At 44.0% G+C, this 22,227-nt stretch overlaps 1 protein-coding gene across 9 annotated transcripts in view; it reads right to left on the bottom strand.

Annotated features, from left to right (window-relative positions):
• Window positions 1–22,227, bottom strand: part of DPF3 (double PHD fingers 3) — a 169,244-nt gene that overhangs the window by 137,538 nt on the left and 9,479 nt on the right. For 7 of the 9 annotated variants that reach the window (XM_057366655.1, XM_057366648.1, XM_057366673.1 and 4 more), the window contains exon 1: window positions 19,725–19,790. The exons of 1 other annotated variant lie outside the window; for it this stretch is intronic. In XM_057366655.1, the coding sequence (XP_057222638.1) occupies window positions 19,725–19,756 (32 nt within the window). In that variant the 5' untranslated portion in view covers window positions 19,757–19,790. Of the gene's footprint in view, window positions 1–19,724; window positions 19,810–22,227 lie in introns of those variants that run through there. One more of the 9 variants, XM_057366629.1, reaches the window with a different exon arrangement.

The raw sequence follows: 22,227 nt of genomic DNA, 5'->3' as shown, positions 1-22,227 counted from the left end.
ACAGAAAAGACAAAAAAAAAAGGCTTCCTCTTGTCAGATCAGACCGCTGATTCCCAGGGGTTCACCCCGACAGCTTTCACACATACACACACCAAACAAATGAGTGACTAATAAGAATAGAAACAACTAATTAAGATTTTTTTTCTTCTAGAATGAATCTGAATATAGTTTTATTTCATATTCAGTTTGAATGAGAGGTCTATGAACAGACATAAGAGATAGGAAATTTCTTGAAAGTAATGCCCATTAAAAAAAATATCATCAAACACTGTGCATTCACTCCCAAGTTTTAGTGCTTATTTAGCATTTTACAACCCTGTATCTCAAACTTCTCTTTAAGAGAATACATAAAGGATTTTACGTATACTTTGCACAGGGAAACAATAAGGTACAGGACTTGTCTGAAAATATACAGAAAGTCAGTGGTGTAGGCAGAAACTAAATGCAAGTCTCTGCATTACCAGTCTGGATCATGCCATTTCCTCTGTACAGAAGCCAAAGTGTATGTTTAATAAACAGGTTGTCTCAGGTTGTTGCAAGACCTGGGTGAACTGGCACACCAACTTCCCCCTAGGGTTGACATGCAGGAGCAAACATTGCAAAGAACAAAATAAAGCTCTGGTTATTCAGCCAGTAATCAAAATTCCATCTTACATGTCTCGGTCTCTTATTTTGAAACTTCTCAAGGCTTTTCTTGCAACACTGCTAAGTACTGTGTGACTGCCCAAGACCTTGAAACAAAAATGGCCATATCAGGTTAGACCAAAGGTCCATCTAACTCTGTCTTCAGTTTAGACCAGTAAGGAATCCCTAAGGAGGCACACAAAATACGTATATAATGAYATTCTGCAAGAAATATACTTGTATATCCTCTCAGCCTCTGGCGAACTGTGATTCAGGTAACAAGGAATTGAACAGCTTTTGAAGGATCTACCTTCCGTAAAGTTGATGGGTTTTGGGCCCTGGTAAACTTTAACATCCCAAGCATCCCATTGTAAAGAGCTTCTCAGGTTTATTTAACATTTAGCAAAAAAGTAGCCCCTTTTATTCCTTTTGAAYCAGCTTCTTGATAATCTCATTTGAYRTCCTAACTTTTGATTTCAAGAGGGAGAATGAACATCCATCCATCCCCTATTTGCCCCTTCCATGATGTTTCTGATCTCATGAACCTCTCTCAGAAATCTTTTCACGGACTGGAATACCCAAATCCATTTAGTAATTCTTCATACGGAAGTCATTCCTTTTGATCCTCCTTGTTTCTTTCTCAGTACATCTTTCAGCTTATTGTACCCTTTGCAACGCAGGAAGACCAAACTGCTCACAGTATTCCAGCATGCTTCAAACCTTGGGCTTATATAGAATCACAAAAACATAGAATCATTTAGGTTGGAAAAGACCTTTAAGATCAGTAGTGTGTCAAATATATTCTCATAGTAATGATGTTTGTTTTCTTTCCTTTGATACTAACTACTAACATTTGGCCTGCATCTCTTCCTTCCTCTCTCCCTTTCTCTTCATTATTATCTTATTATAATTTTTCCCTATTATTGAGCACAAATATTGTATTTTGGTAGATCCATAATAACTCCAAAACTTTTCAGTGTCAGTAACCAGTTCTGTCCCCATTYCTGTATACATTAATTGGGGATATTTTTCTCTTTGTATCTTAATTTATATTTATCTAACCTGAACATAAGCAGTCATTTTAATGACCCAAATAATTCAGTTYCATGGGGTTTTTCTTCAACACTTTGCAGCAGCCTTGTGTTTTTTTCCCACACGAAGCATCCTTAATATTATCAGCTAAGTTTGCCACCTCCTCTCCATGTTCTTTCCCAGATCATTCGCAAATATCAGGCAGCACAGGCTCAGTTACCGATCCCACAGAGCCTCCATGGGTGACCTGACCAGTTGCTCCTAGCCCATGTTTTGAGGGTTTTAACAAAGTGTGCCTCAGGAGGACTTCTCAAGGCAGCTTAGGTTCTTTAAAAGCTTCTAGAGATGAACATTACCAGAGCCATTTGCACACCAGACTGAGCGTCCTGGTGGCTGTCACTGGAGGACAGCTCCCAGCTGCATGTGCCACTCCCATTTTTCCTGCACTTCCAGCTGGAAAAGGAGAAGCAGTACCCATTCTCCCTTCATTCTCCATTCCTGCTCTTCCTACTTCTTCCTTCCCCATAACCAGAATAGCACTGGCCTTGACCCCCTATCTTTGGAGAGACGAAATGCAGCTTTGCCTGCACCGCCTGGAAGCCCAGATTCCCTTAGAGCACAGGAATCTGCAGTCCCAAGGAGCACCAGTGCCACTAGAGTGGGTGATGCCCCACGTAAACATGCTGTAAGAATTCTTGCTATAGAGGTGTGTGGACAACTTCAAGCAGAAAAGAATGCTTCACACAAGCACAGTCCCCTATGTGTAGCTACAGTTTTATTATAGGGTAACTTTCATCACCATTTAAACAATTTCCAACCAAGCAAAGGCCTACCAGCTCCAGGACTCCTTAGMAGGATCCTGGAACTAATAAGGATTGGGGTCAATATCAGTCAGTACAATTAAGCTCACTATCACATTTTATGTTTGTAAAKATGTAAAAGGAAACTGGATGAAACRGAGCAGGCCTGTCAGGAAACAAAACCACTCTGTTTAACTCTCAGGTAAGAGGTCCTTCCTAAGGAACAACAGCACTTTTAGCTCCTCTCTGATCTCTCTAGGTGTATTCCCCTCTGATGCCTTTCCTAGTGTGAAAGCCCACTGATTCCCCTCTCTGGGACCAGGTTCTAGTCTGCACACAAATTCTTGCATAATGATTCTTTCCCATTTTAAGTTCCCCACATGAGAAACCGTCAAGAAGTAAACACAGAAAACAACAAAAACCTTCCTAAAATAATGTGCAGTTTAAATGTAACAGTAGGAACAAGGAAGAATTCAAAAGATTTTAAATTTAAATCTACTTGTGCCTTCTCTGTCTGAATTCTAACTTCCCATGAAGATGCAGCAGCAGGTCTAGCTGCATGTCAGCCTGTTCCCAGCTAGAAACTACGCAASGGAGCTCCATTTCACCTGGGGGGAGCTGTTCCCCTTCCCTATTTACTGGGCTGATTTTTTTACTCCCTTAACCCAAAATTAGTTTAAGTGTAATCTAGTAGAGAATTTCAGTGCCAGCTGTCCCCCTGTTACTAGGTACCACTACTTGTAGTGTTCATTTGTGGATGCTCTTGGTCTTTTTTTTTGTCCTCTTGATTGTTTTTTATTTAAATCCTTCAAAGACAGAAAACAATCTGAGGATATACAGCTTCCAAAACATCATAGAGTAGCTCCAAATCTCACACAAGAAAGATGAAAATTTCTGTATAGTACCATCCTGAAAYGGCTTAGTGAAGCAAAGTGCCTGCAACAAACTTCTGTGCAGGAATGTACTGGGAAATTTAAAGGCAGTGGCTGCTCTTCATCATCACTGTGTAGGGAATCACTCAGGATGAGCACAGCTCATCTGACAGAAGCAGTTTTGCAGGTAGTTCACACTGGGAAGTAACTACCATTCAGGGTTGTAAGGCACTAGAGAATCATTTGAAAGCAGAGAGAATTAATTGTACAGTTGGTATTAACATATGGATGAAACATTGCTTTAAAAGTTCAAACAGCAACTGTCAGCTGAACAAAGTTGGCACAAGAGTAACAAATGAGTTTTGCAATTGTGCTATTTTTACTATGTAATACCAATACCGTATAAAAGAACAAATGTTGTGTATAAGTTCAATGCCAAACCTGAACCATTGCTAACAGTGTTGTTATGATGCCATTAAAATGTCACCATCATTATTTGCCGAAAAGGATTTTAGCCCTCTCCCCAAGCAAGTGTTTTCATTACTGGAGTTTTACTAGGCATGTTTGTGAGAAAGAAAGGTGAAGGAATAACCCAACTCAAATATTTTAAAACATTTAACCGTTCTGGCTCATTGACAACTGTATGATCTCCCTGTGATTTTTTAAGAGCTGCTGACGCCTCATGGAAAAAACTTTGAAAAACATATTATTGAAAAACAATTTTGCCAATGTGTCATATTTTCTGTCTTATCCCTTCTCTTGMTTTTCACTGGTAGAAGAATCCACATGAAAACAGAACTTTGAATGTTTAGGTAGACAGAATTTGGATCTGAGCTCTGCCAAAGCACGTGGGTGTTTGGATCCTGTCCATTAAAGACATCTAACTTCAGATCCAGGTTCAATCTTCAAAGCTCACAAGAAGTGCTGAAATCCAGGATTTTATTCTGACCCATCCCTGTTACTAAGAAGTTATCTGCTGTCTGTCCTGTCTGTTAAGCCACAGGCTTTCACTAAGGATCTCATAGGTGGCTACTGCTGTCGTCATTGCTGCCAAATTATAAGCATCAGGCGCTACCGAATATTTGAGGACAGAAAGTCTGAAAAAGTAAGGGGGGGAGGAGGGTGGGTGGAATAAAAAGAATTTTCTCTGGTAGTTCAGTTGTCTTGAAATAACATAGACTTGGTTTGTGTCTCACACTGGCATAACTTTTGGACTTCAGTGAAATCACACTGACTGAGTACAAACAAAAACCACAGTCTGTATGAAGCTGAAGGTTTTTTTTTCACATTCAGTGTGTTGAAACAACACATTCCAGCCCAGCCACAGAAGCTCCTGCTGCCTTGTAAGCACAGAAAACAGAGATTCACCCCAAAACTCCCACTCTGCAAATTACTGTGAGTGGAGAAGAAGAGMAAGCCAAACTTTCTCAGCTCAAAAAGATGCCAGTCTGGACATAATTTCAAAATAGAATCAAATTTCAGTATGGCCTTGGCTCGGTTCCTGATTTAGCTGTGCTGGGCAAAGCAATGGAAATGCTGGGTACCTCATTGGGAATGTGCAGGAGAGCGTGCTTTTCATGTGACCTTGCCCCTCTTTTTATCAAAACACTTCTTACTTTCACTGACATTTACCCCAAGGACACTGAAGCAAAGTAAGAGAGGAAAACTAGCATGAATCCTGCCTACCTGCTCCAAGGAAAGCTTTTCATCAGTGGACTTAGCAACCACTGGGAYATCTGAGGGTGACTAACAGAATCATAAGTGCCCAGGGTTTGTGTTTCATTGTTGCCAAGTCACGAGACAAAACTCACAAATCTAGGAGAGGACTGTAAAACTAGAATTTTGTGAGGGGCAAGCTGACACTTACCATATGCACTGGGAGAAAGAAGAAAACAGCAACAGTACGTAAAGCAGCCTCCAGATTCCTGAAGTGTCATCCATCTGATCCTCCTATATTGTGTAGTTTCACAGTAYTAGACAACTTGTCACAAAGGCTTCAAAGGGCTACTTAATTAAACTAGAGAGAGATGAATTTGTTCACAGAAGTCCACTCTGAAGAACCAGTGATTAGCAGCAATTGCTAGATGAAATGAAAAAACTTACCAACAACTCCACTTGTTCTCCACTGTCTTGCACTTCATATGGTCATTTACATCTGGGCAGAGTGAATGTGCAACACTTCYGAACCACAGAAGCAGTAATTTAAACTCACTTCCACTGCATTAGGCAGGAGACTGAAGAATCAGGCCTTTTCTTACAAGAAAAATGTCCCTGACAATGAATGATGAGTAAAATACAGGCTGTGCAATTCCACTTGTTTTGGAAAGCAGTCAATTTAGAAAGGTTACCCTAAGACAGCAGCAAAAATCTGTCCCTGAACTCCCAACATCTCAAGCCATAGCCTTGTCAATAGTACACAGGGTGCAAAAGATTATGGCCAGCTCAGGCCATTAGTTTCCTTTCCGGGCAGGAGTCCCAGCATAACAGATACTTATGCATATTCTGTCCTCATTTTATCTAATTACAAATATCTCTCTAGGGATGGGGAGGGAAGAAGAGGTTTGATCACACGATTTTAGGTCACTTATGCAAGGTCTTTCTGGGATATGGATTGATCCAAAGACTGCTATAATATTTTAAAACTTCCCAGAGTCTTATAGYAAGAAAAAAATATATATATGTATCATTTTTTCATATTTATATGAGTTTGTAAAACTGACCAGTAGAAAAGATTTGAATCACATACTKTTATAAATCAGTAAGGAGCATATGGAAATGTTTAAAATGCAAGGACATTGACTAACGAACAATACCATGTTGGCCTAAACACCATCTGTAAATACATTCTTTCTTTCCTATATTATACCTAATATATGTATGTGTGCATGTATACTACAGTTTTCTCTGAATAACACCAATAACATCARAGAAAAATGGAATAAGGTAATTTTWAAAAAATTAATCAACTTAATATTGCTCATTTGGATTTCTACTTAATGGTTGCAAGCCTAGTGAGAGATGCAACATTGTTTCACACTGATAAAATCTTAAAAGCCACACTTAGGYATGACCTAATTAAGTGAAACAACTTAATATTATGCAGAAATGCTCCTGTTTTCTCTAGATCAACATGGCCTAAGTCCTCTGCTGTCCAAGAATAGGTACAAAATTGTACAATACTCATCACCATCATGAAGTACTTCAAACCTGTTCCTTAAGCATGGGAAGGGTGGAATACAATAGAACTTTGGGAATTTCTTCTAGAGAAAAATGCAAAAATTGAAACTCATATGGAAAGACTGAAGAAGTTATTGGCTGAATAATTGCCTTGGAAAAGGACATCAGAATTAAACAGACACCCTTCAGGAGCAGAAAACAGTAGTAACAGAATTTTTAAAATGGATCTTAAAGGTCAGGAAAAAGAGGGAGAATTGCCAAAGTCAAGACTTAGAACATGCAAAAGCTATTTAAAAACAGCAATATTCTTCAGGCATCAAAATAAAAGCGATTAGAGAAAAGTTCAGCTGTTTTACTGTTAGAATGGTACATAGATTAAATACAATATAGGTACAAGCCAAGAACTAAAGGAATGCTGTGCTTCACTGGAATGACTGAGGTGGAAGCCAGAAATACATTTRTGCAGTCATGGCATAAATTCTGAATAATCTCTGCCCAAGAACTGCGACATGAAACCACATATCTACTGGCAAGTTCTTTAAACAGACACTGCAAATCATGGTTGCTACTATATTTCCAGAGTATAACAAGAAAAATAAGATATTCATTGTTAACTCTTRTAGAACACAAGGCTTGCAAATTACTTCAGTAAGGCTAACGGAGCTACTTTTATTCACAGGCAATTTTTAAAGCACCCAATGATCAAGAACAGTCTTGAACAAGGAAATTACAAAGATGTAAGACTGATAACTTATGACAGAGTAATTAGACATTTTGCTTCCATAAGGTACTTCTTAGCTATTTGGACTTCTAGAGAATGTTTCATGCAGTAGTATACGAGAAATTCCTGAAAATGGAGAAGATGAGGATTTTTAAAAGAATGGTGAGATGACTGAAAAACTACTAAAAGAGGGTTGGACACAGAGACATTAATTGGCTAATGAGAGGTTACTTCGGAGTTTCGAAAAGGATTGGTCTGGGAGCTGAAATCAGTATTTCCATGAATGACCTTAGCACAAAAAGTGTGTGTGCTGAGATAAGTTAGCCACCTACACAAGCTGAAGGGTCATCAAGGAAATTAAAAGCATCAGACAAGAAGAATTAGATGGAGTRAATTCAGTATAAATTTCACTTTATAACTTGCACATCTTCATCTCAACAACAGCTGAAAGGACAGAAGAAGAAATTTAAGATTATCAGTCTACCACAGAATAACAGAATGAACCAGCAGCACTATACAACCACAAACAAATGYAAAAGCAAGGTTTTCCCACAAGACGTAAAAAATGCAGTTATCRTAGAGGACAAAACATCACCTGGAACAAAGTACAACTCTGTCTAGTCACACCCAAGAAAGCTGAATGCGAGTAATCCAAGCTGGAGCAGAGACAACAAAGACAATAAATAGTTCAGTGACCAAAGGAAAGRAAAAGATAGCACAGTTTAGTATAACAAAACAAAGACTGACAGGGCTCATAATAGTGTTGCACAAATGTCATAGTGGAGAGGAAATCATGGAGGGAGCAGTAGTATTTAAACCAACAACTCCATGCTGGCACCAGAACAAATGGGAATAAACTGGTCACAAGTAGGGCTAGGCTAGGGATTAAAATGCTATTTCCAGCCACCAGAGCAGTGGGTTCTGGAACCCTCCCAAGAGGAGTAATGGGAACAAACAGTCCAAGTGGGGATTTAAGACAAGGACTTTTCAGTTTATGAAAGAGATTATCTGATATGGTACCAGAGGACTGGACATAAGACCCAGGAACCCTCTTTTAAACCTACATTTCCATTAACTGAACCATTGTGGCCAATTTGGTCTTTGTCTTCTTGTCTGAAAGTGCCCACACAGGGCCCAATTAGTGCCAGCTAGGATGGCAGCCTTCATGACATAGAAACAGAACCAGGCTCACCCACCCATACGCTTGAGACAGAAAGCATGGACTCTTGCTTTAACAGGCACTCTAGCCCAACCTGACCTTTGATCACAGCACAACAGGCAAGGAAATCATGTTCAAGCCACTCATGGCACCTTAGGTACTTTGCCAAGGGATCGTCAGAGCAGCACACAAACTGCTCTTCCAGAGGCGGGTGTGGAATTCCCTTCAAAGGCAGTCAGTATCAAACCCCAGGGCTAAGCATCTCCCASACACTTCAGCCTCCAAGAACTCACTGCTCTTTCATGAAATCCTGTTAGCCAGGTACTCACAGGAGAACTCTGCTCTGCGGGTGCTGCCTGGAACAACCACACAAGAGCTACTGGACAGCTTAATGAGGCCTTTTGGACAAGCAAAATGAAAAATTAAGGGAGGCAAAATGACAGAAAGCAGAAGAAATATCCAGGTTTAGCAGAATCTCAACACACTAAAACTGAAATTTTCATACAGCTTTGGGCCCTATTGTAAAAAGTAGTGCTGATAAAGACAAAAGCAAYAGGTCAAACTCCTACAGCCCTGGAAATAGATGCATTGGAGGGAAAAAACCTGACAGGGTCTGATTGATAACCTYGCTTGAGGGAAGCTGCTCAAGGAAAACTGCTGCAGCAAAGGCTGCAGGGAGTTACTGCTTCAAAACSCTGCTGCGGCAGGAAAGGCACATGTGGCTGTTAGAGCAGGAGATGGACATGGTTAATTGACTGGGAAAGTTTAGCAGAGATGAAATTAATGCAAAGAGCTCAGATCCCATGGCTGCAATTCTGTTACCAATGGAAGGAACCATTCAGCTGGAATTCAATCCATTTTCAGGTCARAGCCTTTCCCAAAGGCAGAGTGCTCACCCCTCATCTGTTCTTCTTCCATTCTGAGGGGTACATGGAGGAGAAGGTAGCTGGAAACAGCAGCCTGGGAAATATATTGTCCTTTGAGGGCCAGTCAGGTTTCAACTTTGCATGGTGAGTGTGTGTTGCAGTTAGGAATTCAGAAGATGTGTCAAGAGACAGCCTCCTCTAACCCTAGACCTTTGTGGATAAGTTAGTTGTGGAAACAAAACTAGAAAGTTAGTAATATGGGAGAAGGGAATTTACTTTCAGATCTACTCAGCAGAATGGGTACCTGAACCAGATATGTTTGCAATCTGGTCAGATGAGAATGCCAGGAATTAGTTACTGTGGAATCGCAGCAACAACACATAAAAATATACACTCAAACAATTWTTTTTTTTAAGTAAAGCTGACTGCAGAAGAAGATAGGAAAGACAGAAACACAAACCACAGACCAGATGACACAGATGATCTTACACAGTGATGTGCTGCCAACATTTTGATAAGTAGCACCCACGACCGTATTCCTTTCAGCTGGTGTCTCATTTTCCTCAGTATGGGAGGACTAGATGTAGGAACTTCTTAATTTCCTCTGCCATTTTAACAAAGGGACATTAAATACATTTTAAATACACATATTTACAAGTAGCCATGTAAAACTGTTCTTACACCGATGACTTTGAAACTGTACTGAACAGACTGGTGCACAGCTATTAAGAAATGCAAAAGTACTTGCCACTTGGTTCATTCCCATGGCAAAGTCTTCGCATCCCAAAAATGCCTTTATCAACTCTGGGCATAAATTGTTGCCATTAAAGATGATTTAACAGTAATTATTGGTGAACTTCTTCCGTCAGAACCAGGCAGACAGTCTTAACTCACTTTTCCACTCCTCAATTTGGTCATGAAAATGCTACCAAGGAAGTACTCCCACTCATCTTCAACACATCACTCTCATACTAATGCTCAACACCAAAAGCAAAGCAATATTGAGTCAATGGTTGATGATGTGACTAGCGTGACCATCACCAAGTCAGACAGTGCATGCCACTCTTCCCACAGAGGGATGGAGGACATTACACCATGAAAGGGACTAGGGGACTACRATGCCTAATTAAAGCATGATTATAAAGCATTTTTCTGGCATGAAAGTGACATATACTTTACATTACAAATAACATCTTTTTTCTAATTCTTTCATGCTGGAACCTCCTGAAATACTCATTGTAGGATATGTAAGGAGGGGATTCCAGGTGGGAGAAATTTTATGTAGCTGCTTTCTGCTCAGTCTGAAAAAATCTCACTTTAGTAGAGCTACTCACAGTAGATGAAGGTAGCCTTTTGCATGTAAAGAGAGACTCTCCTTTACACCTACACTCATGCAGCAGGAGTTAGCTGCATTTTGGCAACATTCATGCCAGTCAGGCTGAGTAGAGTCACTAGAGTTATACGTGASTGTGAAAATAAGTTTGTGACTTATCAATGTCATACAAGTCAGGGGGCAGATTTAATTTAGTAGGGGCTCATCTGCCATGCTGCAAACATAAAACAAAGCTGCCTCTCCCTGTCCATAGAGGCAAGTCACAGAAATGAGTCTTGCTCCAAGACAGCCCCAAAATGCATCACTTCAAATTCCCCATCCATGCATCACTTCATAATCCCCATCCTCCTCCAAAACACCCAGGTAGATCATAGAGAGTCCATCCTCCCAGCCCAGAAGCCATTAAAAACTCTCCTCCTCATCCTGTGTGAGGGACCTGAAACAAACCTTTCATTTTTGGAAATTACTCAGGAAGAGCATGTGAGGAAGCAGAGCAACAAACAACACATAAGGTGGATATAAATCCAGATAAAGTATTATAATCATTAAAGGGTTGCTGCTCCCTGAAGGTTGGCAAAACGAAGAGAGTTAATTAAAAGCAATCTCCACACAGTGCTGAGCCAGCCTGCCCTGATAAATCAGCAGCCAGGACTGTGCTCATAGAGGTCAATAGGGGAAAGAGGTTGGGAGGCAGGGGAAAGCAAGGAGAAGATAAAACATTTAACTGAGACTACTGACAAAAACAGAATGGGTCTGGTGACAGAAAATTGAGAGGAGTTTTCCACATATTTCCCCCATCACCACTATTCTGTTAGATTTCGACCTTGGGAATGCCTGTTTGCCATYGACATAACACCAGCAGCCTGACTGAGTTCCCATTCATTTGCATCAGCACAGGAGGAGAGAGAAGCGAGAAGCCTTGAGGCCCCATCCTGCCTGAGGAGGTATTAACATCACTTTCACCCACACACCACTTGATCACTGAAGGGTAACATCACCAATGTTAATAGAGGGGCACATCATTTTTGGAGAAGCACATCCTAAAAATTAATAGGTCAGTCAGATAYGACGAAGCAGTAGAAGTTCCCATCACCAGCCCTCACCCATCACATCTCATATGCCTCTTAACTTGTTCTACCCCAGCTATAAAATGCACTAATCTTTACATTAAAATTGTGATCCTGATTTAATCCATATTTCACCTCAATAGGCATATGCTAATGAACTGAAAACTTTGAAGATAAACAATCCATAGAAAACACTAAAACCTGCAGTCTTCAAAGCAACTTTCAGTAGTTCAGAACAAAACAGGCAAAAGCAATCAGGGTAAGCTTGTAGATATAAGTGGGTTCATGTTATGATTTCTGATACTGGACACTGGGTACTGATTTTTCTGAACACTCAGGAGCATAGACTCAAACACGATGCCCACCAAAGGAGTTTAGCAGTAAAATACCTTTATGAACCACTGTTTTCATTATTCCTTATTCAAATTGCACAGGTTTTAAACTAATCATAAACATAAAATATATTTGTCCCCAWCATTGACTGAACACAGTCTTTCAGGAAACAATATTAAGACCAAAATAACTGAACAGCCACAAATCCATGAGTTACTTTCTTTAAAACTGTTCTTGCATTGGAAGTGGAATGAAAATACAGACACTACTCTTCCCTTGCAAGAATAATGCTAACTTTGTGTGTCCACGGTAAGTTTTGKTTTTGCTGGATACTGAATTATCTGGGCTATAACTCCAGCCATTTTGATTTTTCTCCCAACTCTGTGACTAGTCATGTYAGGTTGTGGATTCATAGGAATACAAGAAACTCCAAAATTCCTAGAACCAGACCAAAAACTTCACAAAGCCCTTTGACACAAAGCACTGAACTGGTGTTCACTCACTCTTCCAAAATATTAAAAGCCCCCAAAACATTTTCAAAAGGGAATTCTGTTCCAACAGCCATAATCTATTTTCCTGTGGCTCTCATGAAGCCAACTCAAAGCATAAAAGCAGCATAAGCACTGTACTTTGCGTTTTGGCAGAAGTAGCATGCCCGCATCTGATCAGATCAAATCAGCCCTGCCAGATGATGCGGTAGGGCAGGCTGGAATTAACCAACTCAGGGCATGGCCTTATTTCACTGCTCTGCACCTGATTTTCTTTGCACCTAGTCCAACCTATTTAGATTTTTGTGAACTAAAAGGCAGGAAGCCTTAAACCATGTSTTGGTAGAAAATTTAGCACGAAGTCTTAACAAAGGCTTTGTATCTTGTATCACAAGCAGGAACCAGAGAAAAAACAAGAGGGAGAAACTCTAAGTTACACAGGGTTCCTTTCTTTTGCATACTAAAAATTTCATATATGTTACAGTTAGAATTTTATATTCATTTATAAAAATTACCAGAAAGCAAATACAGAGTTGTCAGACTAATAGAACTCACSGTTTTGTATGAATGGAAAGATGATCCTCAGGTTGGATCGGCTCTGTCACAACAGACCGTGACATTAAATATCACTTCCAGCCTTTCTCACCAGAAGAACATTGATGTAGTCAGTGTTCCCAYCAACACCTGAGCAAGAGACTCTCTCCCAGCTACAGCTCAGCAGAACATGAAATTAATGAATCAGGATTTGGCAAGCACACGCTGCTGATCACAGCCACCTAGTGCACGCTCATCAGTACCCGTCCCTGCCCTGCTCTTGCTGCTCCACTGGCTCCCTGTGAAACTTCCTCTCAGACAGGGCTGGAGTGCCAGTAAAACCTTCCATGTGCCTGGAATTGTAACTCTGTGACCGCACCCGGCTCAGGCAGGTAACCTGAAAACTGCGACACATGCTGACATTCCCTGTTATACCCCTGTTATCATACCCTGGAGAGGATGGGGGTGTGAGAAGGATGCTTGCCAGCAGCCGCTGAGACATTGCATTATTCTTTTTTGAGACATCTGCTGGGTATCTGTGGTCAAAATATGCTCTGCTGGGAAATAAACCATATATAACAATTAAAAAGAAAAAAAGAATCACACTTCTAATAATTTAGGCTATTAAAGGTAAATAAGGATTTTAAATTTTTGGTATTCAAGCACTCATTTATGATATTTGTGTCACACATCACTCAGTTTAGACAGTAAAAACACACTGTGCAGTTCTTTCTTTTGAAATAAGAAAGAAGACAAGAAAACCACTTTCTGCTTCTCATGCACTTTGTCCAGCATATTTGTGTTTGTTCCACAAATTGTGGAGAAGTCTTTTAAGAAAAGAAAGAAGCATTTCCATCTGAAAATTCTTGTTTTCTAAAAAGTAAAATATTCTAAAAGTGTAATTCCTTTTAGATTGTGTTGATGAGGTAAGTTTCCTTATAAAAAACAAACCAGTGCAAAAAGGGAGACCTGCACTAAGGAAGTGATTAAGACTCCTCAGTCTCTGCATCCTGGGCAAAATTGCCAGGCAAAGCCAGAAGAGCAGCACAGTCCTAATGAAGCCCTCGGAACAGGCCTCAAGCAAYGTTGCCTTGGTGCTGCTTGTCTGCACATGGGAGTATGTCACCCCAGACAGGGAAACCTCAGATCAGAGGTTGGTCTCTCCAAGGGAAAAAAACATCAACTCCCGGAACAGATTCATTCCACTCCTACAAGTCCTCGGGGATAAACAATACAGGAATGGTTCTTGCTCAAGGCAACATCACATACAGACAACACAGTGATGAGCCCAGAATAAATACCAAGATTGTAAAATTGATCTACTGAGCAAAGAAATTCAGCTCTGACATGAAAGACAAACCAGAGTGAGAAAATTCCAGATTCGGCAAATTACAATCCTAAAAGAAGGTGTACTCGGAGCCAGTGGGGGTTTTGGAATGCCTCATTTCAGGACAGCAGAGGCACAGCCAACAGTTATAAGCTGCAGAAGACAGATATACAAGATGGACAAAGTCTGCTCTTGAGAGCAACCTTCAAGTACCATGCTTCTAGTTTTAGGAAAGCAGAGGAAGAAATCAATTTTCATTAGGCTYCACAAAGGATGAGCCACATTACCTTACCCATGACTCAGCCTGACACAGATCCCCACTTTGCTTTGTGTACCTGACTTCTGTGTAAAGTATTCCCACTCGGACACTGTGAATCCCATCTAATGGGTATCATGYATCCAGCCCACTGGACATGTGCTTACCTTGAAATTATCACACCCTCCAAAAAATCATACCTTTGGGCCTCTGTAGCACAACTCAGATAGTTCAATATTGCTTTCACACATCACAAATAACATGTTTTAAAAACTGTTTCTTCGGTGGTAGTTTTGAGATACAGCCTCCATCCATCCACACTGGACAGACTGTGAAAGGCTGAAAGACCAACAAAACAAAATTACAAAAGCACTGCAACAGCTAATCATGCATAAGTGACTGGTGGAACCAGACATAACACTGTAACAAGCAACATGCCATTTATCAGAGCCTCTCATATTCAAAACCAGTGTATCCTCAGGTCTTCTTAACTTGGCTTGTCTGCCTTCCAATGACTTTGATTTCATGCTTACATTTCCCTGTGTAAATACAGTAACATTCATCCCCTATTTTCTCTGAAAGCTGCTGCTGATATACAGAAAATATAGTTTTCATGTGGACAACAGTTTCGATTTGAAATGTGTCACACTAGGGTTCATTTATGTTTTTAAGTAACATCAGAGTCACACTGGAAATGCTATACAGATTTTGGTACATGGTTTAATGTGCCAAACAAACCCTGTTCTGTCAAGCAGAAGAAAATTCCCTTCTGCAAGGCCACATTAAAATCACCTCCACATCACTTGAAAACACTGAACTGGCAACCTAACTGTCCGTCTATTTTATTGCCTCCACCTGCTGAAAGCAGCACTGCACATTATATTTTCACTTGAATATTAAAAACCAGCAACCAGATGCTTATGCAGCAACATCCAAAAAAAAAAAAAGAAAAAAAGAAAAAAAAACAAATTTCATCAACACTGAATCAGGACATAGGGGTGTTTCAGGGTTGTGTAATGGGATACAGAACCCTCGAGTTAAGGGTCCCCAGCCTGAGTTCAAGCCAGAGTAATCACTAATGAAATACTCTTGCCATACAAGACCCCAGGACCCATGCTGGTCTCTTGCCAGTGTGAAACAGGGATGTGGACACAGGCCACTTCTTCACAGGTGTCTCATGACACAGAATTCAGCATCACAAGGAAGGTCATTTGGCAGCCCAGAGGTCAGAGTTGGCTGTCAAGACAATTTTATCTGAGAAGCTATAGCAATTGAAATCCCAGCTGCTGCTGTGTGTTTGCAGTGGGAACGCAGAGGCAGAGCAGGCCTGGTAGATGAGCTCTAGCACTATGCATTCAAAGCCAAGGTGATCTGCTCCCCAAACACCTGGCACAGAGGAAGTGTCCCCAAGCACGTYAAAGTTATCCAGCAGTGCAGTCAGCATGTAAGTGAGCCAGCCTGGCAGCTCAGCCTGGACTAGGTTCTTTCRTCCCAGAGGCTGTCCTGAGCAAAAGGGAGAGCACCAGCACTGCTAAACTACTGGGAGGCAACAGCCCCTCTGGTGAGCATCCAGGCAGAGTGCTATATGGCATGAGGGATCTCACATGCTGAAATGGCAATAACCTATGTTCCACTTAGTGTGTTTAATTGACAACCYGAAATAAAAGTCATTCGTGGGAGTAAAGACAGAGAAGGGGTGGGAGGAAACCAGCTCTGCTTCTAGACAAGACTGTGTAAATTACAAGATGTTAATTACATTAAGTGCATTATGGTACCATATGCACATCACTAATAAGGCAGAGATGGAGGAAATGAGACTAGATGCTAGAACTGGAAGYTGAACGGCTGCATTCTAGACTTGATCTTTTAGAGAGTTTCTGAACCACTTTGTCCTAGTTTAGCCATCCATAAAACAAAGGCAATAATCCTTTCTTCACAGGGGCGTTGAGAGGTTTAATTAATTAATGTTTACAAAGTCCATTGAGATTTCTGACTGACATTTGAAGTAATTCAGAATACTTTTTAAATGCATTTGTTTCTTCTACTGCACTCGAATGTCTTCACATTAAAATATCCARAGGAGAGGAAGATGAAAAGAAAAAACAGAGATAGGTACACAAACTAGTGGGGAAAAAAACCCAACAACAATAAATTGAGCACTTCAAATCCACTGCTGTCCCATCAAAGCTGTCAGAACGCTACCATTTCTACAGATGAAGAAGAATGTGCTTGTCCAAACACCTGCCACTTTTACCTTGCAGATCTGTTAAACTTAGATATTTTTGTCTGTACCACCATATTGGTAAACAACAAGGTAATAAATGGCAGGAATAACAGGCAGTCGTCTCAAGTTGATTGGCTCACCAAAGGAAGTGAAGGGGAGAAGAGCAAAGAGATAAAAGCACCAAAAAGAAAACCAGAAAGTGATAAGAGGATGCTGGACAGAGAAAGAGGCGAGTTGAGTAAGGAGAAACCAATCATTAATAAGGGACTCCACACACTGAGATATTCTATGAAATGCATTCCCACAGACGCTCAGGTACTGGAAAACATTATTCAGAGAGACTAGTCTAGCATGAACAAGACCACACGTGTGCCCAAGTGCCAGAGACAAACTSAATATTGGACGCTTTTAAACGCACAAGAACACACAGGAGCTGCTTGATACCTGAGCTCGGATTTCTCAGTGCCCACATTGTCCCCCATCTCGGAGCAAAACCTTTGTGTGGCCGGTTTCTGTAGGGGGCGTTTGTGGGTTCTGAGATACAATCAAAACGCAGACAGAGGAAATGCAAATGTCATTCAGCTCCCGTTCATTGTCAGGAAGGACACATGAGGATAACACTGTACACTGCATCCCTCCCCTATTATGTGTCCTACTGCTTTTGTCCTAATTTATCCCATGCATAATTTATTTACATGTGTATTGTTTCCCGATCAGCAACTTTAAAGAATAAGTGAAAATTATAAAATGTTGTATTAAACAAGTTGTCAACAAAATTGCAGATAGTGTCAGACAGCCAGTACCAATTCTGCTTCCTCCACATAGCCTTAGTACTTTAAGAGGCACACAGAGAAAAGCGAACCCAGCACTTGATGTCTATTGTTTCCTCCTCTCACACCCTCCAGGGGCGAGGGGAGGAGAAGGGAGCTAATTATAAATGGCCTCATCCTGTCCCCCCCGGCTTCAGCAGCAGCGGGATCGGGTCCCGATTCATTTAGACACAAGCAGCCTTTCGGCAGGAGCCGCCGCGACTGCTCAGAGCTCCACGGTGCCACGAAGTGCGAGGCGAGGCGGCAAGGTCCCGTCCGCCGCCGGGGCGGGAGCAGGGGCCGCCAGCCGTGCTCCCGTGGCCGCTCCCGGGAGCTCCCTGCCTTCCACCCGCCGTCCCCAGAGGCCACCGAGCCTGGGCTTCCCCGCTGGCGGCAGCAGCCGCGACCGGCGCACACGTCCGCGGCCGCTCCGTGCCCAGGTGCGGAGCGGGTGCYGCGGCCCCGGGGTGCGCTGCCGGCGCCCGGCGYTCGGGAGGAGCGCGGAGAGAAATCGCTCTCGCCAGCACAAGCGTCAAACCTGCCGTCGAACGGGGAGCGGGGGGGGTCACGCTGCCTCTTCCGCGCGGTTTTCAGAGCGCGTTCAGTCCCTCGCCACCCACCCATGAGGATACTCGGACTTCTTTGATTAACCCTCTGCAACTGCGCTCCCCCCGTCCCCGTGGATGTTTATGCCCGAGAGGGCGAGTAAATGAAAGCAAAGGTYTATTCCGCCAGGACGGAGCAGGAAAGCTGATAAACATGTCAGCACCCCTTCCCAGCTCGAGGCTTTTCTTTCCCTCCGGATCGCAGAGAGACAGCGGCAGAAATCCCTGGAAAAACCTTCAAGTGTTTTTCCAACTCCAGCCGGAGAAGCCTGAGCGGGAGAAAAAAAAAAAAAAAAAAAAAAAAAACCTCGCAGCCCTAATTTAATCTCACAAAACTCAGAGGTATAAAAACACCCACTCAGCGCAGCCGGAAAGTGCAAACGAAGCGTCACCGCCAGGTACTCTGCTTCCCTGCTTTACTAGCAAGAGCGCTGCCCCCGTTAGCAGGGAAGTCGTTTCAAAAAGGTTAAGACAGCTCCTCTCCCCACATACGGTGCCAAATCCCACTCTCCCTAATGCCTTCGGGGATTAGCGGCGTGCGCTGCAGACCACAAGGAAAATAAAGGACGCGATCCAGAAGACGACAACCGGCTCCAGTGGTGCCCCCTCAGAAATCAGCCGGGGAACCCCGGAATACCTCCCCAGTGGGAATACCTGCCCCCTCCCTCCCTCCCTCCTTCCCTCCCTCCCTTCTTCCCTAGAGCTGGGGTCAGACCCCGTCCGCGCAGCCCTCGGCGGCTTGCGCCCGCTCTCAAGATGGAAACACAATCAACTCTCTTTGCCACTTTGAAAAGCGAAAGCCTGTCATATGCAAAACAGATCTCCGGACTTCCTGCCCAAAATCAGCAACCGGCAGTCCCGAGTCATTCATTTCACCCAAGTCTGCTTCCCACCCTCTCCCCTTCGCTCCCTCTCCCGTACGAGCGCCGAGACGCACCAGCAGAGCCCCAGCTGCCCCGCTTTCGACCGCCCAGCCGAGAAGCGAGAGGGGCCGCTTCGTCAAGACATTCCAACTCCCCAAAGATTTGCGGAGGCAACTCCGAGCCGCGGTGGGAGCGCGGAGGCACGGGGCACCGAGCGCCCCCGCGGGCCGGTCCGTGCCCCGCCGAGCGCGGTGGCGGGGCCAGCCCGCCGGGGCAGCGAGGGCAGGACGCTGTCAAGTGCGCGCACCCCCGCGGGACGCGGCCGCCGCCGACCCCGCGCTGCGCCCCGGGAGCGCCGGGAGGGCTCCCCGCCGCCGCCCGCCGCCCCTTCTCCCCCCGCCCCGYGCCCGGGCGCCAATTAACCCAACAATTTTTTCCTCGTTAATTTCGGCGCGAGCCGTGGGGATGTGTTGCACAAAAAAACGAGCGAGCCGCTGGGGCAGAAAGGAGGGCGGGAGGAGGGACCCGCCGGGAGGCTGCCGGCACCCGGCTCCGGCTGGCAGTCGGCGCCGGAAAGGCGCCTTTTTTCATATTTAAACCACGCGGAATATGTACATTTTTGATTCCTACTTACGCTTTCAGGGGGTTGTGAATGACAGTCGCCATTTTGCTACAATGTAACAGAATATTGTGTCTCGGAGTTCTAAAGGTTCGCTCAGGGGAAGCGGCCAGCCAATGGCAGCGCGGCATACCGGCCCGCCAGCCAATGGCGCGGCGGGGGCGGGGCCGGGGCGCTGCTAGTTATTAGGGGAGCTGTCAAAGCCCAGAGGTCACTCCCTCTCCCTGGAACTGGCGGCGAGCAGGTCTTAAAGGGGCAGCGCCGCCGCCGGGGCCGCCGCAGCTCCGGGGGGCACGCCGGGCTCCAGCGCGGCCGGGACGGCACTTCCCCACCGCGCTCCGGCCCCGGTTCGAACACGCCGCACCGGGAGAGGGAAAGCCGGGCTCCCTCCTCGTCCCCTCGCAACGTCGCCGCTGCCCCCCCGTTTCCCAGGCGGCGAGCCCCGCCGGGGGAACGAGCCCCCGCCGCCCGCTCGCTCCGCACGCTGCCCGGCGGCGTCCTTCCCCTGCCGCTTCCCTTTCTCCACAGCCACGCTCCCCGCCAGGTCTCCGTGAGCCGCCGGTTCTGGCAGCGGCTTCAGGGCAGCGCCGCTCCCGCTCCCCCTCCCCCAGGAATTTCGCTCTCTCTGTCAGTCATCCCGGCCCGCAGCCCCTGCGCCCTTACATAACGCACGGCGGCCGGACCGCCCGCCCGGCCCTGCACARCCCTGCTCCTCTCTCCCACAGAGCAACTTGTGGGGAGCCGGGCCCCCGCCTCCGTCCGGCACAGAGAGCCGCRTGGGGGAAGAGCCCTGACCCGCGTTTCACCGGACACTTAGCCCTGCGATGAGACACAAGCGGGAGGCTGGACCCCGGAGCGCGGCAGGGAGCAGGCAGAGCCCATTCCTGGGGAGGCAGCGAACTCCAGGAAGTCTGGGYTTACCTGAAACTAATTAAAGGAGCTTGCAAATGAATTATGGRGCATGACCCAAGTGATTTAAGAGGTGTCAATCCTGATCTCACTCTCAGAAGTAAATCGACTGAAGTTCACGAAATTGCTCCAGTGTAAATTAGGCGTCAACAAGAGCAGAATGAAACAAAGAAGTTTTCTCCGTGTCTGATAGTAATGTCAGCTTTGTCTTCTCATAGTTTTCTCCCTCTCAAAGGTCTTGTCTCCCCTCRGGCATCCTCTATCCCTCTAAAAAACACGAACAACCACCACCAAAACKAAGCCTGCATCCCCATTCTTTGCATCTATACATTCAGAAGAAATTCAACTAAAGATTATTAAAACACAGTACTGTCAAAGCAATAAAAGGGAGGAAACTAGCAAAACAATTTGATAACGAATAATGGAAGGAGTGATGTTCATGAGATGTTAACAGAAGTAGAAATGGCAATCTTCCTGAGCTAGTGGGCTGAACTAGTAAAAGTAAAAAGACAACCAAAATCTCTCTTGCTCAACTTTTTGACAAAATAAAACTTTCCAAATCTGGGCTGAAAGAGAAAAGGAAGAGGAATGGAGACCAGAGAGATTATAATTATTATTCATCGTAGGGCAGGGACACAAGTGTAATGCAGTGGTTTCCCATTTATTAAGGATTCACCAGAAGTCTGCAGAAAGTTAAAATTTAAGATCTGTCTAGGGTCCTCTTTCCAAAACATTGCCTATTCCAACTACTAGGTCAACTTAGGTACTGTGCCAGGCATATATCCCTGGAGGGAATCATCTCTTCCATCAAAGCAATCTAAGCCATTTGGTTACAGGCACTGCTTAGGAGAAATAAGCTTTCTGTCAGCTGGAGAGTTGCCAGGATGCTGAGCTCTGTCCCAAAACAGTTCTGGGAAGTAATCTTTAAGAACATTCCATTATCGTATTACATTATATTATTTAATATAGTAGTGGTCCAGGTGACATTGAATGTGACTTCAGACCCTCCTGCTCAGTACTCTCACTGCTCACAGGAAAAGCTAACCACAAACTGCCGACTTGTCATAAGCACACTGTTGATGTGCATGCTGCAAGGAAACAAAGGGCTTAGCATGCATCTGAGCTGGTGACCACGGCCTAGCAACCTACATCCCATCTCACTGCTAGGAGGATTTCTGGTTGGACTGTTCTTATTGTTGTGATATTCGCTTAATGGCAAACACTTGAGCACTTACTGTAGGATGGGCAATATTCACTTGTGCGATAACAATGGTTTTGCTTCACACATAAGGAAAAAAAAAAGAGCCGAGGACTGTATCACACTGCAGAACAGGAGACGGATTTGTGTTACTGAGAGAAAGCACCAAAATCCAGCCAAGCTCTAAAAAACCCTGAGATTTTCTAATGCAAACTGGTGACATTTTCAGATAATTAAGAATTTCGTTGGAGGTCATTTTTAGGAGTTAAATGAGTCCCTCCAGTCCCGTTTTGCTGGATATATAGGTCCATTCCTGCTGTGCAGGCAAAGAGCTCTTGGTGCAGCTTGCCAGGGACTGTACTGCAAAAACAGGATTAAGCCACACATGCTTCCCTGGCTGCTCCTGTTATT

This window comes from Malurus melanocephalus, unplaced genomic scaffold, assembly GCF_030028575.1.
Source record: "Malurus melanocephalus ecotype Western Australia unplaced genomic scaffold, MMel_1.1 scaffold_2, whole genome shotgun sequence".
NCBI lineage: Eukaryota > Metazoa > Chordata > Aves > Passeriformes > Maluridae > Malurus > Malurus melanocephalus.
Note: the sequence above shows the minus strand (reverse complement) of the source record. Positions and strands in the feature narration are given on the sequence as shown.